This window comes from Corapipo altera, unplaced genomic scaffold (genome assembly GCF_003945725.1).
Source record: "Corapipo altera isolate COAL_440 unplaced genomic scaffold, ASM394572v1 124, whole genome shotgun sequence".
Classification (NCBI taxonomy): Eukaryota; Metazoa; Chordata; class Aves; order Passeriformes; family Pipridae; genus Corapipo; species Corapipo altera.
Window position 1 is genome coordinate 72411 of NW_020884967.1, and position 24505 is coordinate 96915.

General features: G+C 39.5%; 1 protein-coding gene across 2 annotated transcripts in view; it reads left to right on the forward strand.

The window, feature by feature from the left end:
• Positions 1 to 24505, forward strand: part of IARS (isoleucyl-tRNA synthetase) — a 98087-nt gene that overhangs the window by 45273 nt on the left and 28309 nt on the right. For both annotated transcript variants that reach the window (XM_027664953.1, XM_027664952.1), the window contains exons 15-21: positions 5365 to 5491; positions 10469 to 10542; positions 10892 to 11086; positions 16679 to 16765; positions 17431 to 17514; positions 20981 to 21128; positions 23931 to 24051. In XM_027664953.1, coding sequence (XP_027520754.1) covers positions 5365 to 5491; positions 10469 to 10542; positions 10892 to 11086; positions 16679 to 16765; positions 17431 to 17514; positions 20981 to 21128; positions 23931 to 24051 — 836 coding nt within the window. The remainder of the gene's footprint in view (positions 1 to 5364; positions 5492 to 10468; positions 10543 to 10891; positions 11087 to 16678; positions 16766 to 17430; positions 17515 to 20980; positions 21129 to 23930; positions 24052 to 24505) is intronic.

Consider the following 24505-nt stretch of genomic DNA (forward strand, 5'->3'; position numbering starts at 1 on the left):
GAGGTCAGGGCTGCCCTCAATCTGTCCGGGAGGAGCAGCTGCTGACGGGGGATGATGCAGTTGCAGCAGCATTGCAGTCTCATGCCAAAGTGTTTGTTGCCATGGGAACCAGGAGAAAAGAGTGAAGAAAAACAGTGCCAGATCCAAATGATTGAAAGCACTATTCATTTAGCTGCAGATAAGCAGAAAACGCTCTTGCAGTGGTGGAGGCAGCCCGGGCTCGTGTGGGGTGTGTGGGTTTGCAGCGTTCAGTGGGGAGGAGAGGCTGCTGCAGTGGAAATTCTGTGTGCTTTGCAAACATCTGACCTTTCCTCTCTTCCCTTTTCCTCCCTCCCGCCTCCCCCCATGTTTAATTAGGTCCATGATATAGATTGGCGCTAATTAAAGTGTCAAAAGGGCATGAATAGTTGCTTATTTTATCTCCTTGAATTAAAAACCATTAAAAATCAATTTGAGGGCATGTTGAAGGAGGCTTGTTATTAGAGTAAATTAACATAATGGAATTTAAGGCTTTGTCTTCTAAGGGTTGGTTAATGTTTAAAAAGAAAGCCAAATTCTACACCTAAAATAACCAACCCCCTCAGCTGTTATGCTGTGAATTTAAAGAAATCTGTGCATATTTAGTTAGATGGCATAGGATAACTACTTAATCACCTTTGGTGGTGCTGTTAAAACTCAGTTGTCTTCTGGAAGAATGATTTTCTCTTTTACAGGCTTAGAAGTGATTCCTGATTTCAGATGTCACTTAAAAAGTTCCCAGCTTGCCAAATGAAGAGAGAGATCCGGGACCACCTTCTCAGAACCAAAGCTGTATTAGATTTCTTAGTCTGGTATTAGATCCCCTAAATTACACCACTTAAGGTAGTGTTTAGTTTATCAACTTTATAGTCTAACTCTTCTGGGACTGTTTTTGAAATAATTGATAAGCCAAGAGCTTCCTTCAATTAGCAGTTATGAAGTAAATCTTATCCAATACATAAAATTGCTGTGATTTTGCAAAGAGTGTCATGAGTGGAATTATCTGGTGAGAGGATGGAGAGCAAGAAAGGATCAGTATATCTTTATATAACATCTTCAACAGCTTTTAATGGTTAATTGATGATAAAACATGAGGCTTGTGCTGTGGCAGTATTTGACAGCTCTGTGTTTTGGCAGTGCTCTTTGTGTTTACTGAACAGAGGGACAGAGCTGCTCTGAGACAGATCCTGCATCCCGTGGCTGGGGCACCATGAGCCAGCTCAGAGTCATGCTGAGCACATCTGAGCTGTGAAATGGAATAATAAGTTGAATTCAGTATTTGCAATTGTGTTATGAGCACAAGAGAGATGCTTCAAAATAAATACACAGAAAGGGAACAGATGTCTTAATCCTTTCAAAAAGTTTCTTCCTGGATAATGTAATAATTTATAATATTTCTTGTTGGCATCCTGTACATGCCTCTTCTGGAAATAAGAGTCAGAAGGCAAATGTATTAATTTTAGTTGATGCTGTTCCTTGAGTATTTATTGCTGATGGGAACCCACTGGGTCAGCCTATTCCTGCTCTGGGATTGAAGGTGAGCACTAATTTGCTTGTGTGACTTGAATGCTGAGTGGTACAGAGTCTTTGAAGGCAAAGAAAAATGGTTTGTTATAATAAGCGAATAAATGTTGTTAATGGACTGAGTTTTGTTTTGCTCTTCATGTTGGTTTTTTTTTTTTTTCCTTTCAAATGGAATTTTAGACACTAAGAAAATGAGTAGCTCCCAAGAAAGGATATGGAAGTTGACTGTGCAGAGGACTTAGCAGTGCATGAGTTTAGCAAAAACCCAAATCTGCTTTAAAAAAAGGAACAAACAGTCATCGGACATGGGAATTTGCAGCAAATGAATAATTCTCACTATCTCTAACTTGTATGATGGAGTTTTGATGTTGGGAAAGTAAGATAGAAACAAGCATTCAAACAGGTTGGAACTGATGTACTTCGATTCAAAATCTTTCCATTTTATGATTTGACAAAATAGTATTTATTTCTTGTGTTGTGAAGTTCAGTTCCCTGAACTTTCCAGCTGCTGCAATGTCTGTATTCTGAAGTTTATTTAGTGCATTATCCTAGGTGCCAAGAGGAGAAATAGTTTGTCCCACACTATTGCAGAGTCATGATTCAAGAGCTTCTTGACCTGCTGAGACAGCAGTCTCCTTAACCTTGCTAAATGCTGGAGAAAGAATTATGAAATCCTATCTGTGTAATTTTGCAGAGAAATGCGAAGGTCAAACCCCACACAAATTGTAGGCCAGTTGGGAAATAAAAAAACCCTGTTTCTCACAGCTCAGTCTTAGGAGCTGCAGCTCAGTTGCTTTGGGAGGGACGTGGCTGCTTTGATTTCACCTGCAGTCCCGTGGAACTGTTTGATGCTGGGGCTTGAGATCTGAATGTGTTCAGTGCCAGGAGCAGGGGGTTACTCTGAGTGGGCTGTAGCTCTGGTCACCTTCTTGTCATGCCCAAACTCTGGTCACCAGCAGAAACTTGAAATTTGTGCTTTCAAGCCGAAGGGGGTTTGTGGTGGATGCCTGATTAACCATGAAAAAAACATGTGTGCTGGCATATGGGAGGGGCTTTTCATTTACCTTTGAGTTGCTTTGTGTAGATGGAGGAGTAAAAAATACTTCCCCAGCTAATATATACCTGTGGCAGGATGGCATCTTCATTAGAATTTAACAGGAGAAGCATACCAAGAAAATATCTAAGAGAAAAGGGTTAGAAAGAAACTGAAAAAAACCTATAGGAACACTAACCTGGAGCTGGTGTAAATAATGATCAGGTGCTAGTAACAGCATAATTCAGAATACTCTGTCTTGTTTTCCCAACCTAATGAAATATTTCAATAAAAGGTACCTCTGATGGAATTTTTTTCCGTATGACATGTAGGTAAATGTCAGACTGAGATATCTGTAGCTAAATCTAGTGAGACTAAGTAAAAGAAATAGGCTCCAGTCCTGAAGAACTGTGCCTGGCAAGGCTGTTCCCTGCTGCTTTTCCCTTGTTCCCAGCTGGAGGCTGTGTCTGCCCTTGGGCAGCACCCAGGGGCAGCATCTCTGTGGTGGCAAGAACTAGTTGTTTTAAGTAACACTTTGTTTGAGTGATGGGCCCAAAATGTTTGTGAGATACAGGCTCTTTTTATTTTATTTGATGGCTGTGTCAGTGTTATTTCTGTGCTGTACCTCCGAAGAGCCATAAATCATTGTTGCAAATGTGGTTCGTAGTAGATGAAGTGGTTTGTTTTTTATGTTCCACTGAAAACTGGCAGCAGGGTCAGACAATTTTACCAGAAGAAGTAAATTATATGCTTTCATAGCTCAGAGACAGAGAGAGAGAGATCACACCACATACATTTTTGTGGTTAATGTCCACTTTGGGGATAAAATTAATTTTTCATGCGTGTTTTGAGGAGGCAGAGTTGAAACTCTCAGCATTTTAATGTCATTGGGGGATTGTCTCAGCCTCTAGCTATGTTAAATGGGACTAATAATTTCAGCTAATCAGTGTCTAACAACTTCTGAAAAATGGAAACTAGTTTAGGAGTGATGTAAAGAGAAGTTTTCCACATTAGTGGAGTGTTGAGCAAATGCAAATGATCTTTGTACAGTTTCCACTTGTGTTTGGAGAGGGGGTCTCTTAAGGTCACCACAAAAAGTTAATAGTAATGAGTCCCACACTAATCCAAATTAGGAAAGCCTGTATACATTTCTAAATTTCAAAGCAGGGATACAGATGTCATGTGAAACATGAGTCACTGAGTTAGTTTCAAATTTTTTTATATTAAATTTTTGTTCAAGAAGTGTTTCAGAATACAACCTTGCAGCTGAAAGCGAGTCCAGAAATAGGTAAGCTTTGGAATTTCTGGCTGATATTGAGTGAGGCTTTTAAGGATAGTTTTTATCCACTTGGGACCACATTGGCATCAAGAAGCCTTCAGATCTCCACATGGCATCATCATGGGTAAAACTTCTAAAAGAGAGCAGTTTTTACTTTCATCAATAGATTTTTTTTTTTTTGTTCACACTTATTTCATCTCATGCTGCTGGGCCAAGTCATACCTCAGACCATGTGAATCCATTCTTTTAATTTTTCCTCTAAAGGATCCTTTCATCTTTGTTACTCTTGGGACTGAGCTGTGATTAAAAATCTTCTTCAAAAAGAAATATTTGATAGAGGACCAAGAGTTTCAAAAAGAAAAGGTAGAAGAGACCCTGAGTGTTCTGTAGTTTGGCTACTCCTCCTTTAGGAACCCTGGGTTACCTAATCCAGCTCAGACTTTGGGAAGGGCCCTTCTAGTTACACTAGAAAAACAAACCCAGTAAAACTTGCCATGGTTTGCTCCATAACAATTCTAGAGTTACTTTATTGTTGTGAGCTGCTTGTTCACAACTTCTGTGTGTCTTGGACACTGTCCTAAGGTTATTCTTTCCCTGTGAACTTCACTTGATACTCTTTAGGCACCAAGGGAGTATATTGTTACCCTTAAAACCCATTGCTGTTCTTTACCTCCGTGTAATCATTGTACAAATAGTTAATTCTTTGTTCACATCATAAGAGAAGACATAGTTTTAATCAAACCACCAGACCATTTGGCATATCCAGGAACCTTGCTGGGCATCATGTTCTGGTGTTAACCTTTGAGCTCCAAGACACTTCCATATGATGAAAATTTATCTTTAACATCCTCAGTGCCCATTACTAATCAAAATGAGGTTTAGGGGGTGGTAGGGTTTTGTGGTTGGGGATGTGTTTTGTTTTTTGATGGAGTAATTCAAAGTGGAGATGATAAATGGCTCAGAAAGGATTTTTTGTATGATCCATCAACCTGAGTAATGTGCAGATACCTGGATGCCCACACATAATCCAAGGTGTCTTTTAATGCTGTTACTTCTGGCTTTTGAATATTTGGAATGTCATTCAGCACCAAAATCAGTAGTGGTCTCTGTTTCTGTATGTAAAATAAAGCAGTTGTGTTGTTACACACCCTTAGTTATAATCCTCCAATGTTGGACCGTCCGGAGGATTTTGACTATCATTTCATCCCTAATGAATCCATTTTATGTTGCACATGTTTTTCTGAGTTACTTTATAGTAAAAGTAACATTATATTTCTCACTTCTGTAGCTTGGGTGGATATCCAGGGAAGGCAGAAGAAATTGTGTTAAATTTTTGGCAACACCTCCATAGGCCTTGCAGTAGCCAGTGCCGTGATATAAATATGCTCCAAGTCATGTAAATGATGAACTGAACCCGTTTTGTGGATGAAATCACATAAAATCATTCTCACCAGCTTTCTTTTATTTGGAACATAGTGACAAATTAATACTTTTCTCATTTTTGGTACAGGGTTCCAGATTTTGTGAGGGAGAAGCGTTTTGGGAACTGGCTTAAAGACGCACGAGACTGGGCCATATCCAGGAACCGGTACTGGGGCACCCCCATCCCTCTGTGGGTCAGTGATGACTTGGAAGAGGTGAGTAAAGAAGTGAAAGGTTCCAACTGACAGAAAAGCCTGTCTGTGCATGTTGTTTGCTTTTTTTGATGGACACTCTTCTCTTTGTCTGCTGCAGTCTGAAGTTCTGTTAATATGTCTTAACAGTATATCTGTCTAATCTGTCTATGTATATTTATATGTATATAGTAGGTGATAGATACGTGCATATTTATGGGTGCATTTGTGTGCCTGTACAGGTTTTCTTTTGCTCTTGCTTGAAAACTGCAAGCAATTTTTCTTGGGTTTTATATTAAAATTAATCTTGTCTTTCCTGGAAGAATTTGCAGTGATGGCAAATGTAATGGAAATAACAAATGCAGTGAGAAAATGGCAAGGAAGGGTTTTTTTGGTTTTGATTTTTTTTTTTTTTATTATTATTTTTCACTCAGTCCTTTCAGTCTGCTCTTGAAATTCTGGTGCTCGGTTACTTCGAGCCAAACGAGTTGCTCAGGGCGTAAAAAGCAAGTCCACCACAGCAGAACAGTGAAGATGTATATGTTTGCAGTGCTGCAAATGTGAATGTAACAGACTGTAAAAATGGGAATCGAGTGGAATGATGAATATGGATAATGGGAATGCTGGAAATGAGTTTTTCCAAGGTGTGAGGTACCCTGCAGTTGGGAGCGTAACACAAACTGCACCAGAGAGTGCTTTGCACAGTTGTGAGGCTGCTGCTCTCTAAGTGTCAAAACACCAAGCTTTAAAACTGTTTCTGAAGATAAAATGGGTGAAGTTTGGGGGGTGGTGGTTGTGTGGTGTTTTCTCTTTCTTTTTTTTTTTACTTTCTTGCTGTATTGGGTTGGTTCCATTAGGCATGTGTGATAGTCCTTCCTCATACTGGAAGTAGGAAATGGTGACCAGTGTCAGGATGTCCACAGGAGGTGAATACTGATGGCAGCATTCCAAGCCTTTATTTTTCTCTCTCTTGGTTTGAAAAAGTTTTACTCTTCATTTTAGACCTGGAAGACCTCCAGTAGGAAAACATATGCTAGAGGAGTATTTTATGGTGTTACACTTGCTATTGCTTAGATGTGCACCATAAAGTATTTTTTATTTCCTTTTCACTGGCAATCTTGCTGGTAGGCAGGGAGATATTGGGGGAGGGAGGGAGATCCTCCTTGCAATTACAATTTAAGTATCTAAGAAAGCCTTGGCAGTTGGATTCTATTTATTTATGCTGTGTGTTTGTAAATTACTGACAAACCAAGTGCCTCTGTCTCTTCTGTAACACAAAGCTGAGTTTCAAGACTGGCAATTTATACATAACTTTTTCACATTTATCCAACATTTTTAAATCCCTTGATATAACTTTTCTTTAGGTAATAAAAAGGCTTTCAGTTTTGTGCCAGAGTATGTCAAGACTTCATCCTACATCTGAAAAAGATTGTGTAAATGTTTCATTATTTCCACTCCTTGCCTCTAATAATATTTCATTTTCTTTCCAGTCTCCCCATGTCTGTATTCCTGTGTGTACAGGTTTTTTTTTGTTTTCTAGGTTTGATTTGTTTGGTTTTAATAATAATATGATGTCTAACTTGGGAGGTTGACCTTTCCTTTGAAATTAGCTGCAAATATTGCTCAGGGCTTGGTGTTCGGAATAAAGATGGAAATACCAACAGGTCTGTTATTTTTATCCATCGATGTTTCACATTTCTGTTTGCTCTAGAGTCTGAATGTCGTGCTTTAAAAGCTGAGTATGGCTTCTGGACCCAGCTAAATTTCATGTTAGGGTTTTTTTTTTTAATAATCACTTTCTTTTTATGCATGTGGGATGTGGCTTGAAAAACAAATACCCTTGTGACTGATGTGGAACTTAAAGCATAGGTGACATCTGCTTTCATATAGAAATAATTTTCACTCCAGATTCCCTGACTTCAGTTTTACTGCAGCCTGGTGCTGTGTGAGGTTGCAGAGCATCATCTTCATGTCTTGCTCTCAAAAGAACACTTTGTTGCACACAATTATGCCGTGCATATTAAATCCTGGAAAAGTAAAAACAATTCCTTATTTAATATACAATAAGGTGAATTAATTGGTATTAAAGTGAATTTTATTACAAATCAGTAACTGGTTTCCCACAGTTTTATTTTAGCTTTTATTTTAGTTTTCTTTTAGCATAATTATCAGGTAGAGACGCATAATGGAAGTTAAATTTTGAAGCTTGTGTTTATTACCACATTTTTGCAAGTAGTTTATCATTTTAAGCTCTCTAATCTCAATGATTTCCTCAGTGGAGGAACACATTTGGGTTAGATAATAAAATCTTTTAATACAACACTCAAGCTGGTAAAGGAGACATGGGCTAATTTTATAGGAGTTGCATACAAATTATAGTATTTAATATTTAGTGACTTCAGGGAAGTTCTCTGGTTGTTTCATTGCTTGTACCTCATGTTAACCCTCCAGTAGTTCGGGTGCACTTGGTCTTGCATAAAAGAACAAGAGGACTCTGACTCTGCTCTCCTGAGGGGCAAAGGAATTTCTTCAGGTCTGATTCTGGGCTGCTTTGGGGCTTCATTAAGGCCACTCCTGGCTGACTGTAGCACTCATTTGTTCTACTATTTAATACTCAAGAAATGTTTTCTAAAGATTCCAGGATGTCTGGCTGACACACTGATAGAGCTGTGAACTTTTCTGTCTGTGAGCACTCCTCCCTCTGTGATGATGGCACTGAGCAGAGCTGAAATGGCAAACCAAAAAAGCAAATGTTTTCATTTACTGGGTACTGCAGAGCTGTGCCACGGGAACATTGAGATCACAAATGCTGCTCCGTGGCTTTATTCTTCCTATTTACGTGGGTAATCCCAGATAAAATAGTAATGTTCATTTTGTTAAAGGCTTTAACCTTGACCTCTGGTTTCACATGAGGTCTCAGAGATGCTGGAATGGGGTTGAGCAGCCCCCAGTCCCAGCCTGTTTAGTTCAGTCTTTGCTGCCTGCTATGAAGGGTTGATGTAGCTGGTTTTGTAGTTGATGTGGCTGCAAAATAAAATAGAGGAGGAGAACATGATTGGGAGGGAGAGGGGCCAGGCTACTAAAGCAGGCATTGCTCTTGAAGGAATGTACCCAAAGCAGCAGTTTAATTTGAGAGCATAAACCCAGTTTGTTGCAGAAGCGAGTGGGTGCGGCCTAATGAGGGATCGAATTTGATTAACATCTACTTGTATTCTTCTCGTGCCTTCAAGGATCTAATGAGCTCCCCTTGGGACAGAGTAGCTCCATCCTTCTGCCCTGGACAGAGGCATCTATTCAGTGTGGGGATGATATTTGCATTCCTCTGGTGGTTGTTGGATTTTTCATGTGAAATTGGGGTTATTTCTTCCTTGAGTAATTTCTGGGGGCAGTTTTCTGCATCCAGCGTTCAGAGTTTTACTTAAATATTGAAATCCTTGGCCTAAAAGCAACAAATAATGGGCAGCTTTTCACCCAGAGCATATGTGAAAGTATGTTCAATTCAAAGGTTAGGGAAGATGAATAAATCTCTGTGTCCAACGGTATTTTTTACCCATGCTGTTAATAAAACCTTTTGTTCTGCCAGCAGTGCTGAACTGAGCACCTGCTGCTGCTCACTTGAGCCTGTGTGATGCTTATGGGGCCACACAGAGAAGGAAGAGCAGATCTGGGTTAAAAATAGTTTGTTGATAAAGATATATTTTTACCTGGGATCAATCCCCTGGTGTGGTTTGCTGTGCACTCTGCTGTACTTGGCCATCAGAACCATTGTCGTGCCTCACTTCCTACAGAAAAAAAAGACAGATAAGTAATGAAGAAATTACATTTCAAAAATACTTTAACAATAGAAGATGGTGATTTGTAATGCAGATGAGCAGTTGACTCAGGCTAGGAAAATCATGTCTTAAAAACCAAATCAAACCGAGTTTCTGTCATCTCTGTAATTCATGACAGTTTTTTGGAATTAAATACACCAAATCCTTTTTGTTACTTACAATTTCTGTGTGTATACATCTGCATATATTTAAGACTACTCAGACTCTACTCTGATTTATTGTATCCTCAGAGTAACTTAGAAAATGATGTGAAAAATGTGTGTTCTCCTTGCAGCTTCATTATGGTGATAAATTTAACTCCTTCCCTGTCAGATCTGTCAAACTCTGGTTTTTTCCATGGCAATTCCAAATGGGACTGCTAGTGTATGAGACAGGATCTCCAAAATCCAGACCTGTACTGCAGTTTGAGGCTCATGAATCCTGCCAGATGAGAGAGGCCCACAGGGCTCTGGGAGGGTTCAACTTGATTAAACCTAAAGCAAATAAAGGTTTGCTTTTCTCCTTCTCTCTTTCATACAGTTTTTCAGAATCATTTGTTCATCAGTGTTTCCTGACATCAGTGCAAGTCTGTTGTGGAAGTCTGCTTTTTTCTTAATAGTGTGTTGATGCCACAAAACTGAGAAAAATCTTTCTTAGCAATCCCTTTCTGAGCTGTGAAACTTTGTTCACTTTGAATAAGATGCCTTTAATAGGTACAGTTCAAGGTATCTGGAATGGAAAACTTACATGGATTGTGATCAATGTAGCTGCTTTCCTTAGCTCAGGAGAGGAACCTGAGATCTGAAACTCTGATTTGTATAAAAGTCAGGATCATTGAATTTTCAGGGGTTGTTGTGTTGTGGGTTGTTTGGGAAAAAACCCAAACAACGTCCTACCTTTTTTGATAGCTGACAACATGCTGCTGCTTCCAAGTCTCCAGTTATTGTAACATGAATTGTATTAAATCAGGGCAATGGTCTCTAACATCATTTGCTGCTGTGTTAGGTTGAAGAAAGGGACCTTGTACAAAATTTGTGTTGGTTTTTCAGCTCCGTCATCTGCTTTGGCAGATACTGACCTACAAGTCTCCTGTCTGATGTTAAAAAAAACCCCAACTTGCTACTTTGTACAAATAACTGTCTAAATTTCTTGAAAATAACTGGCTAAATCTCTCGAGTGTCTCTTGCAGGTAGTTTGTGTTGGTTCAGTGGCAGAATTGGAAGAGCTGTGTGGAGTGAAAGTCACGGATCTCCATCGAGAAAGGTTGGTCACAGAGACTGTTAACTGGTTACTAGAAATAGTAACTAGAAACAGACATAAAAAAACCTTGGTGTTCTTTGCCCAAACCCTGGGAAACAAGTTTAGGGAAAACAGATAAGCAGGAAGAGGATTTGTGATAAATTTTGCTTTCTTCTGTCTTGAATGTTGTTACTACAAAAACTTATCCGTGAAATAGCTTTAAATGACAAAGATTGTCAAAGGAAATGCTGACCTCTTTGAAGAATCATTGAAATGATGCCTAAAAAACTGTCATTCTAATGTGAAAGCACGATGTGAATGTCTCCTAATGCCTGGTTTTGTTGGGAACTTGTCCATCTTTCTCTCCCCATAGCATTGACCACCTGACCATCCCTTCCCGCTGCGGGAAGGGCTCCCTGCGCCGGGTGCCCGAGGTGTTTGACTGCTGGTTTGAGAGTGGCAGCATGCCCTATGCTCAGGTCCACTACCCCTTTGAGAACAGGAGAGAGCTGGAGGATGCTTTCCCTGCTGACTTCATTGCTGAAGGCATCGACCAGACCCGAGGATGGTAATTCCCTTTAAGCCACTTTACTGTGGGATGTCATTGCCTTGTAACACGACTGCACTGAAAGAGGCTGTATTGTGATGGTCCCACTTATAACCTAAGAATCTTAAGAATTTTGTAGTTTACCCTTACTATGCCCAAATTTTGTAACTTTGAAACCCTTACCTAAACGCTGCTAAAGGATAGAGTAAAAATTAGGAAGGCCAGCAACCCATGCAACTGTAGTTTAAATTAGTTTCAGAGACCATTACACTCTAAAGAGGTAAATCAGTATAAAATTGAAAGTAGTCTAAGTCTAATCTCTAACCAAAGATGGATGGTGAATTCTGTAACAATCAGATATGAAAATACCCTGTAGGAAGCCAAATCAATCAAAGATTGTTTAAGCAGAAGTTTAAGTTGTCTGTAACTGAAGATCGATGTTGATGTAACAATAAAATATGAAACTAGTTCAAAGGTTGTTTAAGTAAAAGAAGTCTAGGTTATCTTTAACTAAAGATTCATGTTAATGTCTTGATTAAAATGAAATGTGAAGGAGGGACTTGAAATGTTAGTGTATAAAAGCTCGGGAAATCCTTGTTTCAGTGAAGTGTTTATGGAGGAATCATCCCCAACGCTGCCCCAACATCAGATTAAAGGAATTCTGGCTTAACAGTATCATGCTGTTGAGTTTGATTTCTTTGAATCAACATCTGGATGATTCTTTAGTGTTGGATGGATTCCTTTTTTTTTCAGTGAAATGTGACATAGTCTTAAACTCAGTGACAAAAAAGTTGCAGAAATAGAATCTTGGCAAGGAATTTTGCCAGCTTTTATGGAAAACATGTTTAGGTAATAGGGCACATCTTTGGCCTGGTCAGGAAAAATATCATCAGCTGAATTATCACAGAACTCCACTTATCTACTAAAAACAGAACTGCAGTTGAAATAGAAGTTGATGTTTTGAGGATTTTAAGCCTATTTGTAGGGAAGTAATTTTTGCCTAGGAATTTTTATCCCTAGATTAAATTTGAATTTTGAGTTCATGTGAATGTGGAAAGAAACTAAATTAGATCAAACCTGATGTTGTTAAGGTCTTACAGTTTACCCAAAAAAAAAAAATTCTAACTGTAAACTTCATCTGCTTATTTGATTCCCTTCTGGATAAATACTTTAAAGTAATTAAAAATTTTTCTCTAATCTCAGATTTTCTTTGGGCAGTGTTCTCATACTTGCTTGTATGGATACATACAGTTCGTTTTGGCATTTTAAAGTGTTTATTCTATTTTTGAAGTTTGAGGTTGACTCTGAAAACTGGCAGATTAAGATGAATTTTTGTGTTTTCTGGATCAGTACCTTTGACTATGTCCAAGTAGAACTTTTCCATCCAGTAACTTGAGGTACTAGAGTTAAATAAATTCCAGTGGAATAGAGTTGGCATCTCTTTTTGTCCACTCCTCTACTCCCCTAACAAACAAACCAACCAACCAAAGCAATACATCAACACATAATATATAAATACAACTAAATTTCGTGATTATAGTGAAAAGTATCTTTGCTTTTCAACCCCTTACTTGTGATGCAAAAAAAATATGTAAGTCCTTAGTATACAACCAAGTACTACTGGATTGCAAAAGGACAATTAAATGCTTAGTTTTTTCCTCTTTTTTCTTTCTGTCTGAGGAATAATTAGAAAACAAAAGAGACAAAAGAGCATGATAAGACATAAAATGTGTGCAAAAGGCATGGGCAGAAACTGATTTTCTCCCTGCTACATTTGATAAGATCAAAGGGCATTTGCTGTAATTTAGATAACAAGCAATGAAATTAAAATTTAAAAAAATCGACCACATATGATCGTTCTTACGTTGTGCAATGGAACTACTGGATTGTAAAAGTTCAGCAGAATTAAAAATAGTTTGGGATTTTTATGTGTACAAGGTGTATTCCTGGTAGTTACAATTCCAGTAAAAATACTGGAGGAATGATAAATGTTTCGTTTCGGGGTTCAACTGTTTGAGATGGGGATGTCACAGTGGGTTGGTGTGTGTCACACAGTTACTGCAGTGTTTTAGTGTTCTCCTTTGAAGGATGTGTGAGAGACAGGGCAGATGAAAGGCTGATCTCATGCATCCAGTGAAGCTCTGGTGCCATTAAAGAGAATCCATTTGTAATTTTGACACCAGTTAGCCTGTTTCTGGTGTGATATTAATCTAACCTTGAGTGCAGTAGCAGCATCTGAATACACTGATTACTGTGTTTTCAGTCTGCAAAATTCTGTTTTATGTAGCTAGTGTAAGTAAATGCATAAGCAACTTCTTTCCCTTTCCATAGTAGGCTGAACTGACTCATCTGGTAACCACGGCGGTCGTGGATCAAGGGTTGGACTTGATGATCTCAGAGGTCCCTTCCAACCTGGCTGATTCTATGATTCTGTGATTCTGTCTCACTGATTCAACTGCAGTTTGACTCTGGAATAACAGAAGTCCTGGCTGATGCTGGTGCCAGAAGTGACTGTGGTTGTGGACACACCTTGGTATGAGCCCTCAGATTTGTGTACCTTATAGTCACTGTGCAAGTGGAGACTTGTCTCAGTCTGGGGTGGATTGTTTTTAACATTGGCATAAGAGTTCCTCTAAGTCTTCACCAGACCCAGCTATGTTTTATCTCTTTGTATCAAAACCCCCTGCCTCCATCCCTGATGCTCCTACCTTTCACAGAATCAGCTGGGTTGGAAAAGACCTCTGAGATCATCAAGTCCAACCCTTGATCCAACTTCACCGCAGTTCCCAGCCCATGGCACTGATGCCACATCCAGTCTCACCTTAAACACATCCAGGGATGGAAAGTCCACCACTTCCCTGGGCAGCCCATTCCAATGTCTGATTGCTCCCTCTGTAAAAAATTTCTCCCTTTGCCACGGTGCTCCTGGCTGTCAATAACCTGGTGCTTTGATAACAGCAAATGTTGGGTGGTTCGCAGTCGAGCGCTTCTGTTTTGTGAAAGAAAGAAGGAATTAAGACGTGAGGTCTAAGTGAACAACAGGCTGGTGAGTTCTGAAGTGTTAGGAGCATAGTATGTGATTTTTATTTGGCACATTGTGTATAAAGTGTGAAGATTCAGAATGGGGATTGGTTTTGTGTCAGGTCAGAGGCTGCAGCTGCTGTGAAGTGAGGACTGGGAGGTGGTGAAAGGCTCAGGAGATGGAGGTCTGGTGGCTTCTGTTTGACTCCACAGAGGAGGGAAGAAAGTCAAGGGAGACAAGGGGATAATTAATGTGACCAAGGTGGTGAGCCAGGAGAGTGATCTTTTTGATGACTTTTTGCATGGATAGAGAAACAGTTGAATTATATTTGTTAAAGCCACAGGAAAGAGTCTTGCAATAGCTGGGTTGCAAGGCTGGCTAGTCCAGGCAGATTGGTAAGAAAGGCTCTGTCTCTGACTATGTAGGGAGATACAACAAGATTTATAGTCACAGTCAGAATGTGGTGACCTGCAGGGCATTCACAACTGGAGGTTTTGGCATGAACCCCACAAGATCATGAATTTACCCACAGTTGTTTGAAAAAGGAGTTTTCTCCCTTTTAAGGGGAGTGGAAGAGGACTGAAGTAGAGCAAAGAAGTGGACTTGTCTGTCAAGGTTGTTTTTACTGACAACTTGTTGTTTGACTGGCAGCTCTTTATCTGCAAGGACATCTTTAGGAACAGACAGATTTGGTGAATGGAAGATGAAGCACTAGAGATAAGTTGAGGAAGTTTTCAGGAAACAAATGTGTCTGTGGACAAGGTATTTAAAAAATAAGATGCAGAGAGACACTCTTCTAAAATATTCGGAGTGAATGAGGTGAGTTTTCCGAAAAACACCATCTGAGGAAGACTGAGAAGAGTTCCATCAGAATGTGTGCAAACCAGGGGATCACAGGTTCTCAAAGACAGTCTTGTAGCTGTCATCAGCTGGGGTACCTCTTACTGAGGCTCTTTGGGTCTGACAATGCAAAGAACATAAAATCTGTGAAATGTTCTCAGATGCCCACGACCCGTCTGTCCAGTTTTCCCAATGCAAACAGTATTGCAATATCTCCTAGCTAGTCCTGCTTTCTTCTTTTTAACTGCAAATGCAGGTGCTCTAATATGAGAATTGGTGAGAAATTTTGCAGGAAGTGCTGGGAGTTTTCCATGAGGAACCTTTGTAGTAAGTCCTAAGGAAGTACTGCTGTGTTTGTAATGAACTGTAGCCTTATAGATGTTGATCATCTGAGTAAATGCTCAGATATTTGTGTTTAGATGTTTTCTTAAGAAGGTTAGAAATTAAGACAGGGATTTTGAGTGCATGTGTTTGTGTGCAGATGGAGGAGTGTTGGTTAAAATTCATTAAATTAAAATGCAATTTAATAAAGAGATTTTGTATCCTGCAGTGTGAGCTGAGGTGATTTTGAAAGGTAAGATCAGAGTTGTCATGTAAGTCACTTAATAAATGCAGTAATACACAAAGCAACCTTTACAGAGGACCTTTAAGTGTCAGAATAAAGCTTTTGCAAATATAGGCAGCTTTTTAATAAAAACAACTTCGGAATATACAAATGGATTTATTTTTTTCCCCCCACTGAAGTGTTTCTCCACTAAATCTTCATGCAAATACATAGTTCTGAGACATAACCTCCTGTGCCTTATTATAGCTTTTTGTAATCACCTTCTCTTTGAAGGTTGCTAAGCAGTTGTCAGTGTGATGCTCGTTTTGAACCAGGAAAGCTGTGGCCCACAATCCAGTTATTTTTTTAAAAGTAATTACCAACAGTGCAGTTACAGCAGCTCACAGATCCCTGCTTTGGTGAAGGCTCTGACTCCTGAGTGTGAAATTATCACATTATCTTGCACCTCCACTTAATTTCTCAGTTATATATCAGCCTGTTGAACAATAGGTGCCTGTGCTTGCTCCAGCACTGATTTCCTAAGTGTCCCAGACAGTTTTATAGAGTGATTGTAAGCACAAAACGTGAAATGGGGAGGAACCTCTACTCCCCTTTGTTGTGGGAAACACCTACATTCTCCTGTTTTCTAGTGATGGCTAATTTAACCAGGTAACCATAACCTTCCAGTCAAAGTGTTGGCTTGATTGGAAGGAGGCTCTTCTCGGTTTTAATAACTTGCTTTTGTACTACCAGCAGTAGTTGTTCCATTATCTGCTAGTCTGAAAAATACACAATTAACACACACACACACAAAAGTGTGCTGGTCCTGTCTGCCCTGTTTGTTCCTGACAGATCCTGTGTTCAGAGGTTTACAGTAAATAAACAGGAAGCTTGTTCAGGGGCTGAATTCTCTTTTCAGTATTAAAGGGGAAAATACTACAGTTTTCTTCTTCATACCTTCCTAATGCTTACTATTACAATTTTTCAACCTTCTTGGACTAGTAGATCCCAGCTGAGAAAACAGCTACAAAGATCTACTTTAAGTGAGCTCCTCTTCTGAGTCTTTGCCACATAAATGTTCCACAGACTTAAATTTTAACTTCTCTACAGGAAAGCAGCATAATGAAACATTTCATTTGTAAGAAAGACATGCAGACTTCAGCTTGGTATATTTATAAAGTCAGGTTTGTGTTATCTCTTGTTTCAGGTTCTACACTTTGCTGGTGCTCTCCACTGCTCTTTTTGGAAGGCCTCCTTTCAAGAATGTCATTGTGAATGGCCTCGTTCTTGCCAGGTTGGTGTGTCTCAGTCAGCTCTTTCCTGAGCAGATTTTTAGTCAAAGAATGTTTCAGATAAGTCCTGCAAATTGTAAATGGAATCTGAAATGGACTTTGGAGCTGTTAAGACTTGTCAGGGTGATATCAGTGTTGTAGGAGATAAGAGGCACCTGAGAGTGAGAGGTTCCCACATCCCAGCTCTCTGTTGCACTTGGTTCTTCCCAGCAGGATTAGTCCTTCTTAGAGAGAGAGAAAATGAATAACAAGTCAGAATAGGAATGAAATTATGCCTGTTATGCAGACTAAAATGGATGATAAATGTAGTTTTAGATGTAATTTTAAGTTAATTATACTTGTTTCCCTTTATTTCCAAGTAAAACTTTACCAGTGGGCTGGAGGGATTGATTCAGAACAAGTGCATCTTCCGTGATCTTTGGTAGCAAAGACAGATTCCTGCTTAGTTTTGCAACTTGGAAGCCTCTTGGGTTGGGTTTTGGGATTTTTTCAGTTGCTGGGTGGGTTGAACATTCATAGTGAAGGGATGTGCTAATATATAATTATGTCTGTGCTACCAGGAACATAATAGGACAGAAAAATTAAGCTGGATTTGAAGGGCTTTTTTGCTTTATCCGTGTATTACAAGAATTCTGGGAATTGATGCCTCCATTCTGATATTTTCTAGTGATGGCCAAAAAATGAGCAAAAGGAAGAAGAATTATCCTGATCCAATGAGTATTGTGAATAGTTATGGAGCTGATGCACTAAGGTAGGATTTCTTGGATCCATGTACAGTGGGATTTGTTGGCTTTCTGTTCATGGCACACACATACCATGGGGGCTTTTATGGGCTTTGACAGTTAGCTGCAAGAAGAAACTTAATTTTAGAAACTTCCAGACCACTATGACAGCCAATTAGCTGGAATAGTGGGTGACTCCAAAGCACTGGCAGTGGTTCCAGTACCTGGACTTTCTGTGCCCTGGTCATGTCTCCCTCAGGGCTGGTACCAGCCCGAGCTGATTGGAGGCTCTTTGTACAGGATGCTCCAACTCCAACCAGCACTCCTATTGCACTGATAATCTGAGTGCACCCAGTGACAATTTGAATAAAATACAACTAGTTTACTGTTAAATCATTATTTTAGGGAAGGGTTACTGCATGATGCACAAAATGTTTCCTGGAGAGAAAGCCCTTTGGTTTTGTTGATGTAAGTATAGAACATGCAACAATAATAGTACAACCAGAAGAGCAGAAGTGGAGCAGCCTAATGTGTGTATATAAATTACCCTGGTCAAATAGAGATTAAACACAGTTCAAGTGTTTCATTAAAATTACACTGACATACAAAGTAATTATGCAGTGGCCTGGTATGTTGGCTTGGTGCACTAACTATACGTGCATGAAGTGGTACCTTGAGGTAAAGGTACAATAAAGACATTTTAATAACTGCAGGAGGACACTAGTTAGGCCTTTCTCAAGAGCCCTGTAATTCTTGCTATATATAAGAAAACTTTAAACTATCACACACATTGAATTGTGTGTTACAGCTGTGCACAGTGGGGCTGAATGAAAGCTTAGTGTAGGATTTTGTTTATTTGGGGAAGATGGTTGTTGCTTCTTCTAGATAATTTTAAAAAATCAATATGAAGTTCCTAATTGTTTCAAGCTCTAGCATTTACAAGTGCTGGTACATGATCTTCTTGTGTGTGTTTACAATGGAAGAGTTGGGTGGAGTTCTTAAATTTGATCAAGATTGTTGTTTACAAATAAGATATGTTAGCAAGATATCAGAGAATTGGTAGCTGGAATAATATGAGTGAAAAGGGTTGGAGTTACTCATATTGGAGATCTTTAAATTGCAGGTGATGCTTCTGTTAAAAAAAAAAATCTGCCTTTTTTATAAACAAACCAAAAAATCTCAAACACCCGAAGTTACACTTCCAGTATTTATGGGGCTTTTTTTTTTTGACGTCTAAAAAGCTAATTCATTTTTCTGCCTGTGTACTCATTCTTTAATGTCACATTTATTTATACCTACACCCACACAGAGTAAAAAGCGTTGCAGCCTGGGCTCATTTCTGGAAGGAGCTCTGCAATTCAGTTCTCTGCTTATTCACTCCAGTGCTTGATGTGCTCTGTTTATAGCAAAAGCTACAACTGAGGCTTTTTCCTTGGCACTGTTTCCCTGCAGAGTTACTTTAGCTTTTGCAGTACCATGTATATTTTAACTACAGCTTTGAAGTATTCTCAGCAGTAGCCTGATAAATAGATCAGCAGAAAATATAGATATAAGTTGTTGAAATGAATATGGAGTTGAGTAGAAAGGGCAAACAGCAGAAATAACAGCACAGTGAATTTAACAGCCGAACTTCAGACTTCATGGAACTTGATTACTGAGTGAAATGTGTAAGAATGGCCAAACCAGTTCTATTTCAATATTGCTGAGACCTCTGACTTGGGCTGGATACCTGTCAAAGTTGAACTATGTCAGAAAGAATTTGCTGGTCATAGTCTTTAAAAGCCCTTTGCTGTCATGTATCCTGAGGTAAGTGTTGCTGTTAGAGGGGATGAGTTGCATTTTCCTCTCAGTCTGTTCTTAAAATACAGGAGAAATAATGCCACAGGCTACTGGTTTAGAGAGGTGAAGAGGAGGTTACTTATTGCTTCTCATACATTGCTAGAAAACTTGGTAATTCTGGCTTGATTTGAGGAAGGTTTTGTTTTCTGCCCAATGGGTGATATCACCTGGAGTAACTAAATTGATAGGACTCTTCCTTTAATGTGTCCCTTATTTCTCTTTCCATAGAATAGGTATTTTAGCATTGGAATAACTCAGGAAATTACTCTTCTTTTAACATGTACATATTGTAAGGCAAGATAGGGTGCTATATTAAAACAAACAAACCCCACATAAAACACCACCAAAACAGAGGCCCGTAAATAATTGTGATGGAAGGTTTGGTTTAAGTATAGATTTATAAATTCTATTTTACTTTAAGGACTTACTAGTTCATTACCACACTTGATTATTCTGTACTTCTGTAAGTTTATAATTTGAATTTAGATATTAATTCAGTTGGATGATCCTTGGGGTCCCTTCCAAACCAAGCCATTCTATGAATCAATGTTTAAAATTTTTTTTTTTCAATGCAGTACTGAAAAGACCCATTTCTGTGCTGTATTACTGTCTATTTATTCTGATAGCTCTATTTTTATCTATTCATTTTTATGCAAGAAGCCCTCTCTCCTAAAGAATTTATGGTCTGGTGTCCCTGAATGTGCTGTGTCAAACCCCATTAAGGTTTTAAAGCCTTCTAAAGGAAATACCTCTAAAGTTATATTAGTTTGGAATCATGATTTAAAAAGTTGATAAAATGTCAAAAAATGGATTAATAAGTTTCTCTTTAGAAATGCTACAATCTTGAAAGAAAATAAATGTTTGGTTTGTTTTTCATATTTGGAAAATTAAATGAAGTGTATCTCAAGGGAGTTTTTGATACCTGAGTAAGACCTTAGTAGTTTCTCTTTGAGTTAACTTGATAGATACCAGTTTATTTCTGTAGGCAGAATGTTTATTTGGGGAAGAAGATGGGATAAAGTATAAGGATGATTTTTTGTGAACTCACAGCCACCCAGGGAGTTGGGGGATATGTCTGTCCCTCATATAAGTAGTTGGTGTCACCTGGATCCCCTGCTTTGCTCCCCCAGAGTTGTCTCTGGAGCTGAGGCACATTTACATTGGTGGGAGGTTCATCCTTTGTCCTCTTTTGGGGTTATCTGTCCTGAAAATGTTAATTTCTGCTTCCTGACTTAATTTGCCTGTTTTGCTTTGCTCCTAGTTCTGTCTTTGCAGTAGGCTCAAAGCTTTTCCTGATTGAGGAAATGAACTGGATTGAGTACAAAGATACTGGGTCATTGTTAAAGAATTCAAAAATTACCAAAACAACAGGTGCTGTTCTAAAAATGAATACTTAATTCCATGTAACCTCTGCTTGTTTTATCCTGTGATAGCATCTGAGCTTGTGTTAGCACTTCAATTAACTTTTAGAGTAAGAAAGAAAATTTAAATTCAAATTCTATATGCAGTATCTTTAAAAAGATCCTGTAACACTAAGAAGTAAATTGTTGTTGTTCAATATATTATATATATACATTCTTCTTTAGAGTTCTTAGTGTGAAATTCTATCAGGAGATGCAGTTTTAAGCTTTGAAGAAATGTGTTCTTATTTTGCAGATTATACCTGATCAATTCTCCTGTGGTAAGAGCAGAAAATCTGAGGTTTAAGGAGGAAGGAGTGAGGGATATCCTGAAGGATGTGTTCCTGCCCTGGTACAATGCCTATCGCTTCCTGGTCCAGAATGTTCAGATCCTGCAGCACAAGGTACAGATCTCTGGAGCACTGGGAAGCAGTGGAAGCTCTGTGCTTCTTCCACTGTTAGTGAATTAGCACTGTAGGGAAATTTAGATTGGAAGGGAGGTCTGGACTCTGACGGTCATCTGATCTTTACCTCCTTGTTCTAAGCAAGACTTGACTTCACAGTTAGCTCAGGTTGTATATCCTTGCTGTTAATTTGTTATTTGCTGTTTGCACCATGTTTTATAAAGCTGTAATCACCTGCATCTTTCTCTTCTTGACCAAGCTTATGATATAGAAAGGTAGGGAACTGTCAGGACATAACAGCTGCCGTTTCCCAGGTCAGAGTGCTCTTGATTCCCTCTTGTTTCAGGTCAGGGGGATGACATTGCATTCATACCCTTAAGAACAAGGCAAGGGACTTGGTGTCTGTGGGGTCAGTACCTTCTGAGCAATTACCTGCTGCTCCTCACCTTGCTGGGGACACCACTTAAAAGCCCAGTACCACGTGTGCTTGAGGGAATCCTCCTGAAATGTCCGTGCTAAAGCTGGTTGGTTTTTTTATATCAGTGTTTTTGTAGCAGCTTGGAGGCAGCAGGTACCACCAAAACTGTCCTAGTGCTGCTGTTTCTTTGCTGTTACCCTGTGTCCTGCAGCCAGGACAGCTCCAGCACGGGGAGGATCTGTCAGAGGAGGCACCTGGACTGCAGGTTCCTGTGCACTGGGAACAGTGCTTGGCACCACACAGATTTAACACCAGCAGAACTGCAAATAAGTCAGGAAAGTTATTTTCAGCAGGGGCTGCTGTGACAGTTCCTTGAGCAAACTCATTTACTGGAACTTTAATTATGAATCTGCATTAAAATGCTTAACTTGGGAATACTGGATCCTGAATACATTAGCCACAGCATGAAGATTGCCTTCTGTGACATGATGGTTATTTTTTCAAAAGTTAAATTTAAATACAACTTAGAAAAAAAAGATTCAGAAATGGAATGGAAAGAAAGACAAATCACAAAAGTAACGATGCTTTAGACTTGCAGATTACATTTGAAGTCTGCTAAAAATGCTGGATGACTGACATGAGTTTCTACACTTCCGACAAGATTAAAATTTTTCTTATAGTAATTTTTCATTAAAATTGGAGATTTGATGTATATATTGTATAGTTTCTTTTGAAACCAATTTTAATCTTTCAACTGAGATTAATGATAGAAGGTTACCCCTTGTTCATGCAGACTTATAGGGAGGGGAGAGTGGAAACTAAACAAAAAGTCAAAGTCTTAAACCTTGTACTTACACATGCTGTTGCAGTAGCAGCCTGGTCACTGTGGAGAGCTGCCATTTGAGGCAGTAAAGGCAGCTGACTTCAGTAATTAGTACTGTAAATAGCTTAAACAAATGGTTTTATCTTTTTTAACAACCTCTTTTGGGAAGAAAGTCTGCTAATTCCAGATCCTAATATTTAACAGGTCTTTTTTTAGGATCCCTAGACAGCATTCATCAGACAAACTTATACATTGCCCCCAAAATACACTTGTTTTTCCTGTTTGACCTTTGAATTGTCTGAATTGTGCTTTGCAGCTTTTTGCTGTGATCCCATTAAATCTTGCAAGATCAGCTCAATTGGGGTTGGAAGACCCCAGTGGAAAATCCAGGTGCTTAAGTGGGTAGTTTCAGTATTTCAGCAGATGTAATTTGTCTTTCTAGATAGTGAATCCATTCCTGTGTACCAAATTAGGCAAAAGAATGTGCCATTGGAGGTGATAGTGCTTAAATTAATTTCCTGCACAGGCTTAAACAACTTTTTCATCTATTCTACTTCCTACAAGAGAGAAACCAAAATCCCAGTGTCCTGGATGAAGTCTAATAATAATTTTATGCTTCCTGTAATTCCCACAGTAATTGTAGTTAAATGATAGCTGACCTCATATTGGGATTGCTGCTCTTCTGCATTTCTTTCCTAAGAATCTTCTCCTTTATACTCTGTGAGTGGATCCATAAGTCCTGGGTCAAATAATCAAAACATCTTTTCATGTGAACTCTGAGGGAAGGGACAGGCTGAGGACTCTTAAAACCAGATATTAAGTACTATTTGTAAATCTGAGGAGAAAAAATAAAGAAACTCCCTGTTTTCAACCAGTTGTAAGAATATTAAATGGAAAAGAGTCACACTGTGGGCACAGACAAATGTGTTGTGTGTGGTCTTGCTTGCAATGCCCTGCTGAGTCAGCCAAGTGATGACATTTCTCGGATGGGTGCAAACCTCAGTGTTCTGGAAAGCAGCAAAATGCCCTGTGTGCATGTTGGATGCCTAGAAATTCCACCTGTTTTCTCAAATTGTTACATTCTTCTGTGTTTTAACTTGTCAAAATTGTCACATGCTCTTAAAAAAAAAATAAATCTTGTTCCTATGCCCGTTCCCCGAATTGATTCCAGCTTCTCAGTACACGTCTTGGAAGTGCCTCAGATCCCCCTGGATGAAAGGAGTTAGTTAAATTTAAGGGTCCTGCCCTGTGTCTGGAAGCTGGGGCTTACACTGCACACAGGGAAAAGAGGACCACATACTGCTGTCCTGCTTTTGATCTGCTTTAACAGACCCAAATCACTGCAGTTAAAAGTTGTGGTGAGGCAGCAGTGGGAGGCAGGTTTTCCTTTGCTCTTTCTCTTACATACCTGTGTCTGGAATTTCATGTTCTCTCGTAGGAAACCAGTGTAACACAGTGAAGATGCCAAAATACCGGTGGCTGGCAGGTAATTGAATGTAGAGGTTTGAATATATCCCCTTATGACTTGAAAATGTGCTTTGTGTTTTTATGTTGATGATAGGATGAGGGAAGAGAATTCCTTTACAATGAGAACACAGTTAAGGAGAGCAATAACATCATGGATAAATGGATTCTTTCTTTCACCCAATCACTCATTCAGTTCTTCAAAGCTGAAATGGCAGGTATGCACGTTTGCTGGGGGGGAGAATTGTGTGGGTGTTTCATGAGGTTCAACAAGGCTGAGTGCCGGGTCCTGCACTTTGGCCACAACAACCCCCTGCAGCTCCAGGCTGGGACAGAGGGGCTGGAGAGCAGCCAGGTAGAAAGGGACCTGGGAGTTTGGATTGACAGGAAGCTGAACATGAGCCAGAGTGTGCCCAGGTGGCCAAGAAGGCCAATGGATCCTGGCCTGGCTCAGGAACAGTGTGGCCAACAGGTCCAAGGAAGTGATTCTTCCCCTGGACTCAGTGCTGGTGAGGCCACACCTCGAGTGCTGTGTCCAGTTCTGGGCCCCTCAACTCAGGAAGGACATTGAGGGGCTGGAGCAGGTCCAGAGGAGAGCAACGAGGCTGGGGAAGGGACTGGAGCACAAGTCCTATGAGGAGAGGCTGAGGGAGCTGGGGCTGTTCAGCCTGG